Below are 16,492 nucleotides of genomic sequence, written 5' to 3' on the forward strand. Positions count from 1 at the left end.
TAGTTGAATATTCAAATCTTAACTTTTGTATACATAACAACTTAATTGGGAAAAGTCTACCATTTGCTCTTAGTATCTTAAAGAAGATATATAATCTCCACTGTCAAATAATAGACTTCTTCGGACTAAGTTGAAATATTATAAAAGACAAAAATTAATATTCGAACCACCAATTATTTGTTTGAATAATTAGAGCCTGTACCATTAATGTTAAAAAACTGAAAGTATGACAGAGAATAGTTGAAAGACCCAAAAGACCTGTACAAGTTTTAAACGGTAATACTTGAAATACTGATTAATTCCTAAATAATTCCAAGGGGTATTAAGCATAACAAGATTCATCTATATGTAACATAACTACTTCATGCTCTCTAGTTATGAGATATAATCAAACCAAAACCTATAGGGCTCACAAATGGACGATGTGTTTAATTTCATCCGCGCTACTGAGTTAGAGAAATGTCTTATATGTCTAAAGAGCTTATCCAATCCTAGTCAGGAGATCATGTAATATCATTAATCCTAATAAAAGGCCAACCACTAAGCTTCTAGATTGCTTGTAGCATGCTATCAATAATCAATTATAATAGGGAGAATGACAATTAAATCTCAAGAAAATAATTAATTTAAATTAAGTCTCAATCAATTTTAAAGTATGCTAACAAAGTTTCTTAGTCCTTTAATAATAAAATATTAAGTTTAACAGCTTTAGAAATTTATAAGTTCGGCTCTTAAATTTGTAATTTTATTATGATACATTTGCAACTTATTTTTTAAATTATAACAAGAAATACAATTATGCTCATTTTTAATTTTGAAAAATATTAAATCTAACAACTCCGTGGATTTGCAAATTCGACTCCTAATTTTACAACTTTGTTGTCATACATTTACAACATTAATGTTCAACTTTAAAGTCAAAGATTAAAAGGCTTATTAAATTTTTATTATTATCCAACCTTGTTAATGAAAAATAAATTGTAAATTCATTATAATAAAATTTTAAAATTAAGAGCTAAACTTGTAAATTTTTAAAATTGTTAGCCTTGATATTTTGCCATTGAAGAATCAAGAAGCTTTGTTAATACTTTAAAATTGATTGAAACTTAACTTCAATTAATTAATTTTCTTTGAATCTAATTTTCATACTCCCTGTATAATAATATCATGGACATATCTCCTATCCTCAAAACACATGCTTTGACAAATCTTTACTCATAAAATATAACATACATCCCACTCGGCTAAAGAAACATCATATATATATATATATATATAAACATTTGGCAAAAGAGGATTTAATTTCTTTAAGTTTTTGGTGCCTTTGGACATGTCCCGCTTGAGTTTATTAATTAATACTCTCTTCCAACACAATATAAGATACCTTTTATAAGTTTTACTTAGTCTAAAATATAAGACATTAAATAATTTTATAATTATTTTTTTAATATACATTTACTTCATTTATTACTCTTTTTTAAAAATTATGTGTTGAAATTTTAATTATTATTATCAAATCACTTAAATAGGACATTTAACGAGGATAAAATTGAAAAAATGTACTCTCTCTGTTAAAAAATGTAAAGCATTTTTTGAAAAATTAGATGTTAAAAAATATAAAACACTTTTAGTCTTTCAATGTATAATCATTGTCTTTTTTTAAAAAAAAATGACCTTATTGATGAATGACTTTATATTTATTGTAGGGTGTTTAATAGGAATAAATATAAAAAGATAGGGTTAGTTTAAAAATAGGTAACTATTTTATCGAAAGTGGGATTTTGTTAAAAATATTTTATATTTTTTCAACGGAGGGAATAATTTTTTTAAAAAAAATAAGGTTTCAGCTTTCAACTAACTTTTTTTAAATTATAAATTAGTTACCAATATCCTATATTCTTACAAGATAACTGGTGCCCAAAAAAAAAAAAAGATCTTACTGGATAGTCTTCTTGTGTTGCTTTTACATCAAACAAAGATACGATTATAAATTACTTTATTTAATTAAATCGCCAACTTTTCAAATTAGCTCACTATAAAATTTAAGGCTGAAGAATGACAGCTCTAAGCTGATTATTCAAGACAGCTCTATAACATCACACCCACACACATGCGCGTGCTCATATATATATATATATATATACATATTCTGTATTGTATAACTTTCAATTAATTAATATACAAAGATAAGATGCTTGTTACCTAAAATTAATATGGTACCTTTTACAAACAAGAAAACGTGTTATTCCTCATCACCTGTTTTTTTTTAAATAAATAAGATAATCCTTACATTAATATTTAATATTAGATTTCGATATCCCACTTTATTTCATAAGTGAAGAGAAGAACCATTTCACATTACATCCAACATTCTATTTTTTTAAAAAAAATTGTTTCTAGAAGGGTTAATAATTATCAGTGATATTTAGCCAGGCTCAAATTATAGAATCGATATAATTTGAAATTCAATCTGTGTTGTCAATATCCGAGTTTTGAAGGGTCAATGATTTGTAAGTGTGGCAGATATAAAATATAAGTTTTTTTTTAATATAGGAGATATAGAATAAAGCTATGCAGTAGCTCGATCAATAATTTCAAGTTAAACTCCCATACTTTTTTTTTTTTAAATTTCTCTCTTCAAATTTTTTTTTTACATAATTATCTGTCATATTCAAATATTATCAGATCTAATTAAAAATAATTTTTTTCAACTTTTTTCAAATGAATAATCCAACAATATCTAATTTTAATTAAATCAAACATATATAAAATTAACGATCAAATTATCTGCCTCTTATTATTATAACAATAGGTTTGTCTTTACCGTAATCAAACTGTAATTATTGTATGCACTATCATGATTAGACAATATAGTTTAACAAATTTTTTATATAATATAAAACATACAGCAAATCACATTATTGTGATTTGTTTTAAGACTCTTGCAATATACAAGCTAATAATCTAGCTAGTGATCATTTATAAAAGTATCGATTAATTTTTTCTTGTTGTGCACGTGTGTCTTTTTATTAGAAAAAATCTTGTTTGAAATATGATTGAATATTAAATATAAACACATCTCTTATAAAATTCAAAACTTATTTTATTACACTGCAAAAGACTAACTATAATCACAATATTATTTGCTCATAAATAATGGCTAAAACTATGAAATTTTTCATAAGAACACTATTATTTTTATGGAAAAATGGAAAATTAATTAAGGTGCATTAATCTAATATGATAACGTTAGTGACTATAACAAAAGAATATGCATCACAAATCTTCCATTATTCATATATAATTATTGAAGTAAGTGTAAAATTTTACCGTTTTGTTTGTCATGGAAGACGAGGAAGTAAATTAAATTATTTGAATTATTTAAACTAAATTATGTGAATTATTTAAAATCTGACTATGAAACCAGGGACAAATCTATAACCAAAATTATGGGGTCAGAATGCAAAATGACATTATAATGGGCGCTAAAATTAATTTAACATTTTTAACAAATAACAATAAGATAATTTTAAGCAACTCTTAATCTGTCTCATCATGAAACCTATGAATTAAGAACTTGGTAACCTTGGTTTTGGATTTCTGTTTTAATTTGCAACATAAAATGGCGCCAAATTGTTCAACTTAAAGAATATAATGACTTCATACTGTCAATTTCACTCTAATAAAAAAATAACTTCTATAAGCCAAAATTGGTTTCCTAATAATTGGGATGGACTCTATTCACTTCTTAGAAAAATCCCCTTCTTACTAAATTTATATTGGGTTTGTGAGATATGTTAAATTTTGTCTATGCTATTTCTGGGCTGGTTCTGGCTGGCATGTATAATGTATAATATTATTTGTGGGTTATATCATCCACCCAATTTAGATATATAAAAATGAGGCTTTCCCAATTATATAAAAAGCATAAATTAATAATTAAGGGCATGGCTTTAGGGACACTGATTCCTGGAAAGAAGCCTGAAAATAGGGATTCAAAAAACCCTTTTGTACTGCTTTGACTCATCCTTTTTTGTGGCTCAATAAAATAAGCAGTCCAAAGTTTTCATTTCCAATAAAATCATTATTCAGACCTCAGCAACACTATGATTTTACCTTTTAAAAAAAAAAAAGCTTTTTACCAAAGCCAATATGATATAATGATACATAGACATACTTATCTTTGGTTTTTTTTCTTTCCCCGGTAAACACATACTTTTATGTTACTTGTAAGTCAAAATGACGAAATCAATTAAACTTACCTACAATCTTTTTTGCTTTCTAAATAATAATTAAATTAAAGTTTAGTCAAGTGAAAAATGCAAAATAAAAAAATATTACTCAAAATTTATAAAAAGTAACCATCAATATGTGAAAATTTAAATTTCTCCTAAGGATTACACCAATATTTTATAACTGCCTATATTTCTTTCGTACGTTTATCAAAGAACTAATGTTATTGGGTTAAATTTAAGCAATATTGAGCCTGTTTGAAGTAATTTTCTCAACATATTTTTTTCATTCACAAAAGCTGCAAAGGAATTAACTCCCTCACTCTTTATAACCCAACCATTATTGATATTGCCTATATTTTTTAAGCTTCAAATTATTCATGCTTTGAAAAGTTCTGTGACAAGATCTTTTGGATGTTATGAGATCTTTTGGATGTTATGAGGATATTTGAATTCAAGACTAGTATCAAATCTAAAAGTCTAAAAACTTAGATAATATTAATATAGTATAAATATGGGTCATAATTTCGGAAAACAACAGTGATAACTCTGATCTTTGTCGGGAAATTTGATTTTTATGGTCGTTGATTATAAATTCTATAAATTGAATTATGTACCAATTGAAATTATAGACAATTGGACATATGGCCAAATCTAAATTCAACTTAGCACATTGTTTTTAATTTGAGATATCAATGGATTTATGTGTACAGAGACAAGTCACTACAATGAAGGAGGACACCTGATTTAGGTCTTCCATCCTTGTTATAGGTCTCAAATGGTTATACTCAAAGGTAGAATTTTTCAATAGAAAACGTCATTGCTGATTCCCTGAAGTTGGCAAATTAATTAATAATTGTTTATAAATGAAGTTATAAACTCTACCGGCGTAAAGAGGAAAAGTCAAACTTGAAGCTATCATTTTATTGATGACCATCTCTGGCTCTTTGCTAGTGGATGATCAATATGCTCCTCATTTTGTGCCACCAGAAACTATTAAATGCACCTTTTCATCAAAAGCTCTATTTTGGACCATCTACAGTCCCTTATTTTCTGACTATAAATTTTGCAACTCTCATTCTCTTTCTTCGTCTCTCTCCAAATTTAGCTGAGATTTCAGAGTATGATCCAGCAGACTCAGATGCTGTGTATGTGTTTGTATGCATAGTGGGTATATTACTTTTGCTGCAGAATCACAAGGTGACTAGGAACCTTTCTGTTCTATGAATTTCTGAAGTCTAATTGTCATGCTTTCTGGTCACTGACTTTGAATTATTATTCTAGCCATTGTTTCTTAGCTGCACTTTCTGTCAAGGTATATTATGCACTTCAGAACATTTTATTGCTTTATTTTTCATTAGAAAACATGACGGCTCTTATAATTATTCATATAGATGCTTTATTGTAAAGGTATGTTTGTTGAGGAAAGAACAAAATGAATTACTTGTTGAAATGCATATCAGAAAAGGAAATCAATGATTAGCCACTTTTGAGTTTGATCTTGTGATGGTGTTCCAACTTGTTAGTTCGACTTTTTCTGGTTTATAATTTATTAAAATTTTCCAATTTCAAACTTGCTTTAAATAATAGATTCTGTGAACGATTATCTCAGAAAACAAATAACTTAACGTGGCCCTAGCAGATCTTCACAAGGTCAACTTAGCATATAACCAGATATCAAACCTTCCTTTTCATATTGTTTTCTTTTCCTTCTTTTTGTAATATTTAATCCACGTTCCCATTGGACAATTGATTATCAATTATCATGTTTGTCTCATTTTCTACAATAAATCTGCCTCTGGCTGCAGGGGAATCTGTGATTAGCTATTGTCCTTCATTTTGTTTCCCAAAAGAATGAGAGAAAATCTGTCAGAGCCATGGCTAGTTACCTTTGTGACACTTTTGACCACTCTGATAGTTGCAAAAGTAATACAGTCAACGTTGAAGAAGTCAGAGAAACGAACACAGCGATTGCCTCCGGGAAGAAGAGGCTGGCCGTTGATCGGTGACAGCATCAATTGGTACAATGCAGTTGCAAGTTCTCATCCTCCTCAGTTTGTTGAAGAAATGGTTCAAAGGTACTTGCTTGCTTAGCAAGAAAAGAGCATTATATTTATATAGTAACATTTAAAGCAGTTTTCAATTGAAAACAAACATGCAAATCCATGCTTTACTCAATGATCTTTGTCTCAATTTACAAGAGTTGAAACAAAACCGATCTTCTAAATTTACTTGATTTGGATAATAAGATAATCATATTTTATCAGAAACAAATTATGGAAGCCTATTATTAGCCTGTGTCAAAGGACTCAGATTTATTTGTGATAAAACCATTTGTGGTTGATGGAAATTTGATCCCTTGGCATAGGTATGGTAAGATATTTTCTTGCAGCCTATTTGGGAAATGGGCAGTGGTGTCAGCAGATCCTAGCTTCAACCGCTTTGTGATGCAAAACGAAGGGAAATTATTTCGATCGAGTTATCCGAAATCATTCAGAGATTTGGTTGGTAAAAATGGTGTGATCACAGTGCAAGGTGAACAGCAGAGGAAGCTGCACGGGATTGCCTCCAACATGATGCGGTTAGAGAAGCTCAAGCTCCATTTCTTGAATGATATTCAGAAGGTCCTGCTTCAAACTCTCAGCAATTTCAAGAACAATCAAGTCATCCTCCTCCAAGATGTTTGCAGGAAGGCAAGTTCTTGCAGTCTTGAATACAGCCAGCATTCATTGCATATGAATCAGATCAATTAATCTCTGTAAATTTGCTGCAGGTTGCCATAAACCTAATGGTTAATCAACTATTAGGAGTGTCAAGTGAATCTCAAGTCAATGAAATGGCTCAACTGTTTTCTGACTTTGTTGATGGTTGTTTATCGTTTCCCATCAACTTGCCAGGGTTTGCATATCACACTGCTATGAAGGTACCACAAGATATCAGTGAAATTTTCCCTTGCTATTGTTTATGATTTAAAGGCTATTATGATCAATTTGGGATTATTAGTAATGAAACTGTGATGAAGTGACATTCTTAGGTTTTTATCAGGCAAGGGAGAAAATCATAAGCAAGATAAACAAGACCATAGATTTACACAGGCAACAAGGTCCTGCAGTAGTTGGTAATGGTGTGCTTGGAAGGCTGCTGGAGGAAGAAAGCTTACCGGACGGCGCAGTTGCAGACTTCATCATCAATCTTCTCTTTGCAGGGAATGAAACTACCACCAAAACAATGCTTTTTGCAGTCTATTTCCTCACTCATTGCCCTGAAGCCTTGAAAGAGATACTGGTAATTCTAACCAATATGAGAACTAGTTAATATAAAACTATTTTCCTTGAATTCAAGTAATTAAAGTGATTTTTTCCTCCATTTCATTGTTCTTACAAGTTCGCATCTTGAGTAGGATGAACAAGAATCTGTGAGGAGTAATTCAGGAGAAGAAATGCTTACATGGCAAGATTATAAAGCAATGCCATTCACTCAATGTGTAAGTATTTGATGAAATACTAGTTTTCCAAATTTAGACGGGTTTGGTGAGATGCTTCTTCTCATGAGCGTTACGTGATAAAATCTCATGCTATCTTTCATTTACAGGTAATTGATGAAACACTAAGACTTGGAGGTATTGCAATTTGGTTAATGAGAGAAGCAAAAGAAGAGGTAAACTATCAAGGTATACAACCTATCTCATGAATTAGACTAGTGATGGATTGATATTACAGTATTCATATTAGATAAATATGTGAAGGTCATGAAAAAAAGACAGACAACTAACCTATTTCCATTTGAATCAAACACAACACCACTTCAACTAGTGACTAAACATTTGAGTTCTTTACTGTGTCTTTCAATCTATTTGCTTCCTAACCACTAACTCTTGCTCATCTGTTTTTGGGTAGATTTTGTGGTACCCAAGGGATGCTTTGTGGTTCCATTTCTTTCGGCAGTTCATTTGGATGAGAATGTGTACAAAGAAGCTTCAGGCTTCAATCCATGGAGATGGATGGACCCCAAAAACGAGGTTAGTCCACACACTCCATTGGTGGGTTCATGCTGCCTTATCAATATATCTCTATATTTACATCTATATATTCATTCTTTAGACTCTATGCAATACACGAGAAAAGATGTTAAATTCAACTCTATTCTCTGACTCCATATGGTCTCTATGAAGGAAAAGAGGAACTGGAGAAGTAGTCCATTCTATGCACCCTTTGGAGGAGGTGCTAGATTCTGTCCAGGAGCAGAGCTGGCTCGCCTTCAGATTGCTCTATTTATCCATTACTTTGTTACTACATATAGGTACTTACTTTTCTGTCCATTACAGACACATGAGGTCTACTCAGAAACGTTTGAATTTTCACTGATTGAGTAATTAAGCAGTTTTAATTGCAGCTGATGAGTTTGCACGTTTTGATCTCAGATGGACACAAGAGAAGGAAGATAAGATGTCCTTCTTCCCCTCTGCTCGGCTAGTGAATGGCTTCGAAATTCGCCTAACCAGACGCCATGATCATGAAACCAACTGACACATCTCGCCATCTTTATCTCACTGCCTTCCCATTTCTCAGTCTTTTTTTTTTTTTTTTTGCTGAGTGTTAACCGACTTCACTCAGTTCTGTCAAGAATGATGTGTTTCAAGATTTACACGTGGCCAAATATGAATAGGACGAGCTATTTTATTCCCCTCCTTGTATGCAAATGTTCACAACACATTGTATATAACATACGAGAACCTGAAGCCTTGGGAATTTTTTCTCTGATGGTAGAGCAATCTTTTGTGCAAAGTTTGTACTAAGATTCTTCAATTCTGAAGTTGTTTCTCATCTTGTTGCATCAGTCTCAGAAATAACAGCACAAAAGAGTAATTTCATTAAAAGCAATTTTTCGTGTGAATTGAGATGTTCAAATATTAAACTCTCCATTTCAAAACGTGTTTTCATGATAGACTGGTTCTTGGCTAATACACCATTACTTGAGAAAGGAAGCTTTACTTTTGAGTTGCAGAATGATCCAGATATGCCTTGAACGTGAAGGGCAAACTCAAATTAGAATCATAATATTAACACGTGCTCTAGAAGTTGATCTCTAATTAAGTCAACAACAATAACATAGCATAATATAAGACTTATCACAATAACAAAACTAAAGTACAATTTAAGCATCAAGGGCTTCACGAATGAATGTTGGTGGTTTGTAAGCTTGATTCCTCAACCAATTCATCAACCTCTCTCGATGTCCTCTAAGTGCGACAAATATCTCCCGATTAGGCTTGTACAACAAAAGTTGGCAACATCGCCAATGTAAATCACGATCACCAAATATTTCCTCCATGCCATTGAGTTCAGCAATAACCTCACGAATTGAGATCTCACCATTCATAATTTTGTTTACTGCATTATTTCTAGCCACATATGCAGTAGCTATCCTACATACTGCATCTGCTATTTCTTCTGAGTCAAGGAGTTTTTGCGTATCGGTCCTATCAGACCCTCCCATCATCTTTCTCTTCCCATGAGTTGCTTCACCACTAGTCCCGCTAGTATTACCTGAATTTTTCATATTTTTGGATTTTCCTGCGTAATCAACATCAAAGCCTATATAAAAGAATGATACAACTTATAATTTATAGCCTGTTTGCTTGCGGGAAAGGAATAGATTAAGAAAATGAAAATAAAAATACAATGATCAAGATGTAGAATAGAAGTTAACCATGTTCATAAAAGTGAAGGATAATTTGGCTCATGAGATCAGAAGTCATGATTCTTGACATTTATAGTCACTGTGGTGATTCCATGTTTATGATAAGGAATTAGATAATTTAATTCATTTTTATTCTTATTTTTTCAATATATTTTATTCCCATCATTTCTAGCAACCGAACAGCGCCTTAGTGTTAACTATTTTCGTACCTTTTTTTTTGGGTCCCACCACTCATCTGATACCATCACTGTATTTCTTTCACTGTCCAACCCTAAACCAGTCTCTTTAAAAAATAAATCATCCCACTCCTTCAAATCTTTCTCGAGATTGTCCGACTTATTTTTTTAGTTGCTTCTTGTCATAGTTTTTGCATTAAAGTGAACTTCCATTTTATTTGTTTATAACATTTAATAAACTGAATTCATATTAAAAAATTACATTAAAAATTTGTCTGAACAATCCCTTAAAAAAAACCATCCCTGTCCCAAGCAAGCCTTCGTCGAAGCTCTATATATTCATTAACCCTCCTCTTTTGAGACCACCCAAAAATCCAAATCCTCCTTAGCCATGAAACACTCAATCCCTCACTTCCATCCCTCCTCCTCCTCAGGTTTGAAGAAGGCAGATTATTGAAAAAAGCATTTCCAATAATGAGTAGATCTGGGCCCCATGATTTCATTAGACACAAAATACCCATTAACTAAACTCAATGAACCAGCAGCAGAAAATAAATGAATCAACAAGACACCCAGAAAGAATGAAGCAGCAGAAACCTATACAAATGACTTCCTAAAATTTAAGGTTGAAGAAACTATTAACTCTTACCAGAAAAATGGTGACAGCGAGCAGAAGGGAGGGAGAGTCGGAGAAAAAGGACGGCAAGATATAGAGAGCGCAGAGCACAGAGGGATGACTGATTCCGAGCAAGGCCGACTGAGAGAGTGGCAAGTAATGCTATATTAATATTTTAAAAATGCATTGATTGCTCATATGAATACAACATAAAAGCGAAACGCACCGCAAGTGATCCTTTTTTTTTTTTTTTTAACTTGTATAACAATCAATTTCACACGTGTAATACTGATTTTATATTAAGAGAGATTGACAATAAAATTTTTAACATATCAATAATAATTAATCTTTTAAAAATTATAATTTTTTTAAAAATTTAAAAAAAATTTATCATTAATAAATTTATATAAATTATTAAATTTTTTTTATTAAAAATAAATAATTTATAAATTTTATTTAAATTTTTAATTTTTTTATATTTATAATAATATAATAATAAATCATAATTTTACATATTAAATTTTTTATTTCTTATTATATTATTATAAATATAAAAAAAATTATAAATACTTGAATAAAATTTGTAAATTATTTTTTTAATGAAAATAATTTAATAATTTATATAATTTTATAAATCAAAAAAAATTTAAAAAATTTATGATATTTTGAAAAATTAAATTATCATTTATATATTTTAAATTAATTTTATTATTATTTTTTTATTAAAATTTATTCAAACCTGTTATTACACATTAAAATTAATTATAAATTTAAAATAATGTTTTGTTAAAAATATTTAAATACTTACTATACATGCATAAATTTAAAATTATGATTCTTTAAAAGATATTTATATTTTATATATATTAAAATTAATTATAAATTTTAAATTACATCAAATATTAGTTAAAATATATTTTTAATTTTTTAATTTTATATAAAATTTTAATTCTATAAATTATTTTTTTAATTTTTAATATTACTTTTAATTATTTTTTATATTAATCATTATCATTTAAAAAAATTACATTAAATATTGTATTTATAAATATTTTCTAAATTTTTAAAAATTTAATATAAAAAAATTATTAAAATGAAACAAACAGAATTAAAATTAAAAAAAATAAAAAAATATTTTATAAAATTATAAAATTAAAATAAAATTTATATAAAATTATAAAACTAAATGTCTCCCCTAAAATATTTTAAATCATGATTTTGGTTTGATAATTCACTATGAGTCCCATTTTCCCAAACATAAAACGTTCACTGAGAGAGGGCGTGACTGGCGATGCACGGCGGCGGCGGCGGCAACATGGGTCGTGAAGTAGGCGAAGAAGAAGACGAAGAGGTAGCATTGGTGAGTCTGGGTTCGTACGGTGGGAAGGTGAGATTGCTGGCTGAAGGGGAGGAATCGGCTGCGGAGGAGATCATGCTTCTCTGGGGAATACAACAGCCTACTCTTTCCAAACCCAACGCCTTCGTTTCCCAATCTTCCCTCAATCTGCGTCTAGACTCCTGCGGCCACTCTCTCTCCATTCTTCAGTCCCCTTCTTCACTGGTATCTAATCTTTAATCTTTCCTTCTCTTTAGTCAACTTGATCTAGCAACCACATGTCAATGCCATCCTAACATTACAATTGATAGAATGGCCATACAATACAATAAATAGAAATCAGATAGTGCTTTAATTGCCAAGTATGTGTGATTCCGCTGAGGAGGAGCCACTTAAATGGTGCTTCTATGTTGTTTGAAAATGCAAGGAGCTTATAGCCCTATGCCTGATGCTGATGCTTTTATTGTTCTCTCTCTGTTTTTTGCTTTAATATCGTAAAACCATTGGTGAGGTTACATATGTTCCGTTGATGCTTCCTCAAGTCATAATTTCAACTTCTCATTGTTATGGTTGTGTGAACTATTAAATGAACTGCTAGAGGATTTGTTCGTATGCTCTTAATTTCAGCTGTCTAACCGTTATAACTGTGAACATATTAGACCTGTCAGTAAATGAAAAATATTGGATTTAAAGATTAGATCCGTAGCTCCCACATGTTTACCTGTCAGTAAAATGTCTACTTTCTTTATTTGCGAGGGGGAAAGAAAAAAAGGAAATTTAAAATCCAGAGGGAGAAAAAAGGAAGAAAACTGGTATTGGTGAAGTACTAACTAATATCTCTTATTTTGAAATTACGCTGTGTTATATCAGCAGTTTTGCTAATGATAAGAATTAACAGTATATCATCATGATAGAGACGTCCATGAACAGCTTTTGCTTCAACCACTATGTTTTACAACCACAGAAAATTAGTTTCAAGGATGAAATGTCTACATTACCAATTGGCAATTTTTCTTACTTTAGTTCACAGTTAAGGCTTTTTAAACTTTTTATTTAAGAGCACACCTGGAGTGACTGGATCGGTGATGTGGGACAGTGGAGTTATATTGGGGAAGTTTCTAGAACATTCTGTTGACTCAGGAATGCTTGTTCTTCAAGGCAACAAGATTGTTGAATTGGGATCCGGTTGCGGTTTGGTTGGGTAAGAACACTTAAACTCTCCTATCTCAACCAGTCAACTGTAAGTGAATTAATTTGGGCTTATTGCCATATCCTTTTAATGCAACTCTTAACCAATTTCCATAGAAGGGATGATAGTGAACTGACAATTGACCCCACGATTTGTAGACCTGCTGAGCTATAATGCTATAATATTTTTGGAATGTACTATTAGTTCTAGAAAACGTCTAACTCATTGCTATCTAGCCATTCCATCAAATGTCACATAGGCACCACCAAATTTTGTTGCCATTATTTGATCCAACTGGTATATCAAGGTATACACTCTACATCACCTGTAAAGGTCTGAGCAAGCGAAGCTTGCTGTTCTAGAAAGTGTACATGGAAGTTTAGAATCTTTTTCCTTAATGTAGAACAACCCAAAATTAGACAAATTTAATTCGTCATTCTTCTGTCGTAATGCGAAGTCATGCACTGTCCAAGAGAAACCGTGCCCTTTGGAGATGACCATCAGCAAAAATTGTAAGGACTAACTTGCAAGATGTTAGATACTTTTAAAAACTCGTACTGTAGAAATTTCAAGGAGAAAAGCTAAGTTAGAATAATTTTGGAATGCAAGCAATTGAGTTCAAAGCTTAGAGTTTTGAACTTTCACTTTAATGTCCTGATTTTTGACCAGCAACCAAAAGATATGTTTTACTTCTTTTTTGTCTAATTCTATATATTTCATTGTTCTTATTCTCTTCCTCAGTTTCATTGCAGCTCTTCTGGGTGGTCAAGTCATTCTTACTGATTTGCCTGATAGGCTGAGGCTTCTAAGAAAGAATATTGAAACTAATATGGAACATGTTGGCGTGCGAGGTTCTGCAACAGCCACAGAACTCATATGGGGTGAAGATCCTGACCTAGAGCTCACTGAACCTGCACCTGATTATGGTAATAATCCTTAATTATATCATCCTAACAAGGAATAGAAAAGATTTAACAACTAGTTTCCAGAAAACAAGTTTAGAGAAATGGTTTCATTTATACTACTCTTGATTATAGATTTGTAATCATTTTATAATCTTGGTTTAGAATGTCTTCCTCTGTAATTTTTATTTTTGGTTCTTATTTATCTGTGTCTTCCGTTCCTAACTGTCACTGGCATCATAAGTTTGCCGTATGCTGAAGCAATATGGCTCTCTAAAAGTGATTTTGTGATGAAAAACACCCTGTTTTAGATAATCATGTGATTCACTCTTTCAGATTTCATTTGTAATTTGCTCTTTTCAGTGCTCGGATCTGATGTGGTATATAGTGAGAATGCTGTTGTGGATTTGCTAGTGACACTAGAACAACTCTCTGGGCCCAAAACAACAATATTTTTGGCTGGGGAACTACGAAATGGTGAAATATCTCTTCTTTCTTCTTTTTCTTCTCGTTTTACCCCAAGCCATCATGCGGAACATAGCATTGAGTTTGTGAATAATGTATGATGATTTCAGATGCCATTCTTGAGTACTTCATAGAAGCAGCAATGAAGACTTTTACGATTGGACGTGTGGATCAAACTCTATGGCATCCTGATTATCGCAGCAATCGTGTTGTTCTCTATGTTCTGGTCAAGAAATGAAGATAACTTGTTATATTTTAGTTGTCTCCTTGTAATTTGCAATCCATATCCTAATTGTACATCATTTGGGATGGAGCTCTGCCAAAATGTCGTAAGTTATATACAAGAAAGAAACAGCAATATTTTCACCGTAGTGGGACATACTCATTTTCCTCTTGAATTAAAGTTTTTGGGATGATTTTAAGGTAAATTTTGCATTTTCGGTGGTAATATCATTACTTTATTCATGTATGGTATTCACATGCAATAGTTCTCAGTTTTGTTCCATCAGTTATAACGAAATAGTGATGCCTCATTTGATACAAGAAAGAGTTTTTGATGGAAGTAAAAGTGGAAGTGAAATAATAAATATATTTGGTACGGTGATGGAAGATAAAAATTCCATTAAAGTGAGAAGGATGGAATTGAGTTTTCATGAGAGTATGATGAAAGTGAGTTTCAAGGTTTTTATTGGAATTAGGTTCTCTAAAGAATTGAATTCTTGTATATCAAACAAGTAAATTTTACAGTTTCATTTTCACTTCTCTAATCCCACTTCAACGTATCAAACAAGGGATACAAGGCATAAGTGTTTAATTTTACTGTGATCAATAAGGAACTACACTTAGGGGATTTAAAATGACAGAACTCAAAATGATAGTAAAATTAATAACAACATGGCGAAGTATAACTCTAACTAGATTCTATAGAGAAAATAAAAAAGAAACATGGGTGGGGTCATTTAGTTTACCCATTTAGGTCTTGTATTTTTTTCAGAGCCAGACTCGAAAAAGAGAGTTTTGCCTTTAAAAAGTGGTTTGGGCTAGGGCTAATTCTTTTAAGTAATTTTTTTTTCTCTCTTTTTCCCAATTGAAATTATTGGAAATTGTTTGATTGAAATTGTTAATATAGCAAATAATATGGTTGAAATTGTTTATTTTATTTTTATTTTTATATTAATATATGAAAACAACACAATTTTTAAAATTATGTATTAATATCACCAAAAAGTTGTTTTTAAAATAACTAGAATATGTGAGCTTTCAGACCTGCTCTAGAACTTGCCAATGAGAGTCGAGCTTAAAAAACAACTTAGGTTAGACAGTTCTAGTTATTTGGACCCATGCTCTAAATGGGAACCATTTCAAGATGCCCAAATTAGGTTAGATATATATGGGTTAACTGGCCCAATGGTTGAACCTACCGTCGGCTCAGAGACAATAAAAATTGAATTGTGGGGTACAAAAAACAAACTTGTTACCTGAAAAGCACTTTTGGGCAGATCTAAAAGTCAGAGAATTCTGAAATGACAAGGGTCACAAAAAATCATGGCTTATGTTGACTTCATCAAGGCTCTACAACCAATCAACTGTGACTTCAATATCCAACTGCTGTGAGAAATCTGGGAACTTTTAATGCGTAGTTGGATCATTAAATTTGATTACATGTCAAGGAAAGTTAATTAATGTGCAGATTAGCTAATTCGTTAGGGACACCATCTTCTTCATAAAGCCGAACAGGCCTCCTAGAGAGTATAGGTCTTTATAAATTTCTGGTATTTGTAATGAGCTACATGAAATAAGCTAGACTTTTCCCTCACATGAGTTAATTGTGGCTTTTGTATTGACAAAATAAAAGGAAAGGGAAAAATAGAAAAGA

The 16,492-nt window shown here is 31.2% G+C and overlaps 2 protein-coding genes and 1 long non-coding RNA gene across 6 annotated transcripts; 2 read left to right on the forward strand and 1 right to left on the reverse strand.

Annotated features, from left to right (window-relative positions):
- Positions 1 to 5,286: 5,286 nt before the first annotated feature.
- LOC129294430 (abietadienol/abietadienal oxidase) lies at positions 5,287 to 9,015 on the forward strand. Of its 4 annotated transcripts, none has more exons than XM_054932808.1 (10): positions 5,287 to 5,432; positions 6,041 to 6,310; positions 6,601 to 6,925; positions 7,006 to 7,155; positions 7,278 to 7,517; positions 7,633 to 7,716; positions 7,824 to 7,889; positions 8,129 to 8,250; positions 8,404 to 8,531; positions 8,625 to 9,015. In XM_054932808.1, exons 2-10 carry the CDS (start codon positions 6,087 to 6,089, stop codon positions 8,756 to 8,758), a joined length of 1,473 nt encoding a protein of 490 aa, XP_054788783.1. In that variant the 5' UTR covers positions 5,287 to 5,432; positions 6,041 to 6,086; the 3' UTR covers positions 8,759 to 9,015. The 4 variants fall into 4 exon arrangements, with proteins under 4 accessions (XP_054788783.1, XP_054788801.1, XP_054788809.1 ...); XM_054932826.1 differs by having other exon boundaries at positions 5,288 to 5,432; positions 8,653 to 9,015; XM_054932834.1 differs by having other exon boundaries at positions 5,288 to 5,432; positions 7,824 to 7,902; positions 8,625 to 8,755.
- A 185-nt stretch (positions 9,016 to 9,200) lies between these two features.
- LOC129295202 (uncharacterized) lies at positions 9,201 to 11,004 on the reverse strand. Its single transcript, XR_008589531.1, has 2 exons — positions 10,758 to 11,004; positions 9,201 to 9,805 (listed from the first exon to the last, which is right to left on the reverse strand). It is a non-coding gene; the product is annotated as an uncharacterized LOC129295202 (long non-coding RNA).
- A 942-nt stretch (positions 11,005 to 11,946) lies between these two features.
- Positions 11,947 to 15,064, forward strand: LOC129287219 (uncharacterized). The gene is made up of 5 exons (XM_054923410.1): positions 11,947 to 12,285; positions 13,119 to 13,261; positions 13,991 to 14,175; positions 14,515 to 14,628; positions 14,727 to 15,064. The coding sequence occupies exons 1-5, from the start codon at positions 12,016 to 12,018 to the stop codon at positions 14,852 to 14,854; spliced, it is 840 nt and encodes a 279-aa protein (XP_054779385.1). The 5' UTR covers positions 11,947 to 12,015; the 3' UTR covers positions 14,855 to 15,064.
- Positions 15,065 to 16,492: the final 1,428 nt, after the last annotated feature.

This window comes from Prosopis cineraria, unplaced genomic scaffold (assembly GCF_029017545.1).
Source record: "Prosopis cineraria cultivar Desert tree isolate PC_DT_omini unplaced genomic scaffold, ASM2901754v1 PC1, whole genome shotgun sequence".
Lineage (NCBI taxonomy): Eukaryota > Viridiplantae > Streptophyta > Magnoliopsida > Fabales > Fabaceae > Prosopis > Prosopis cineraria.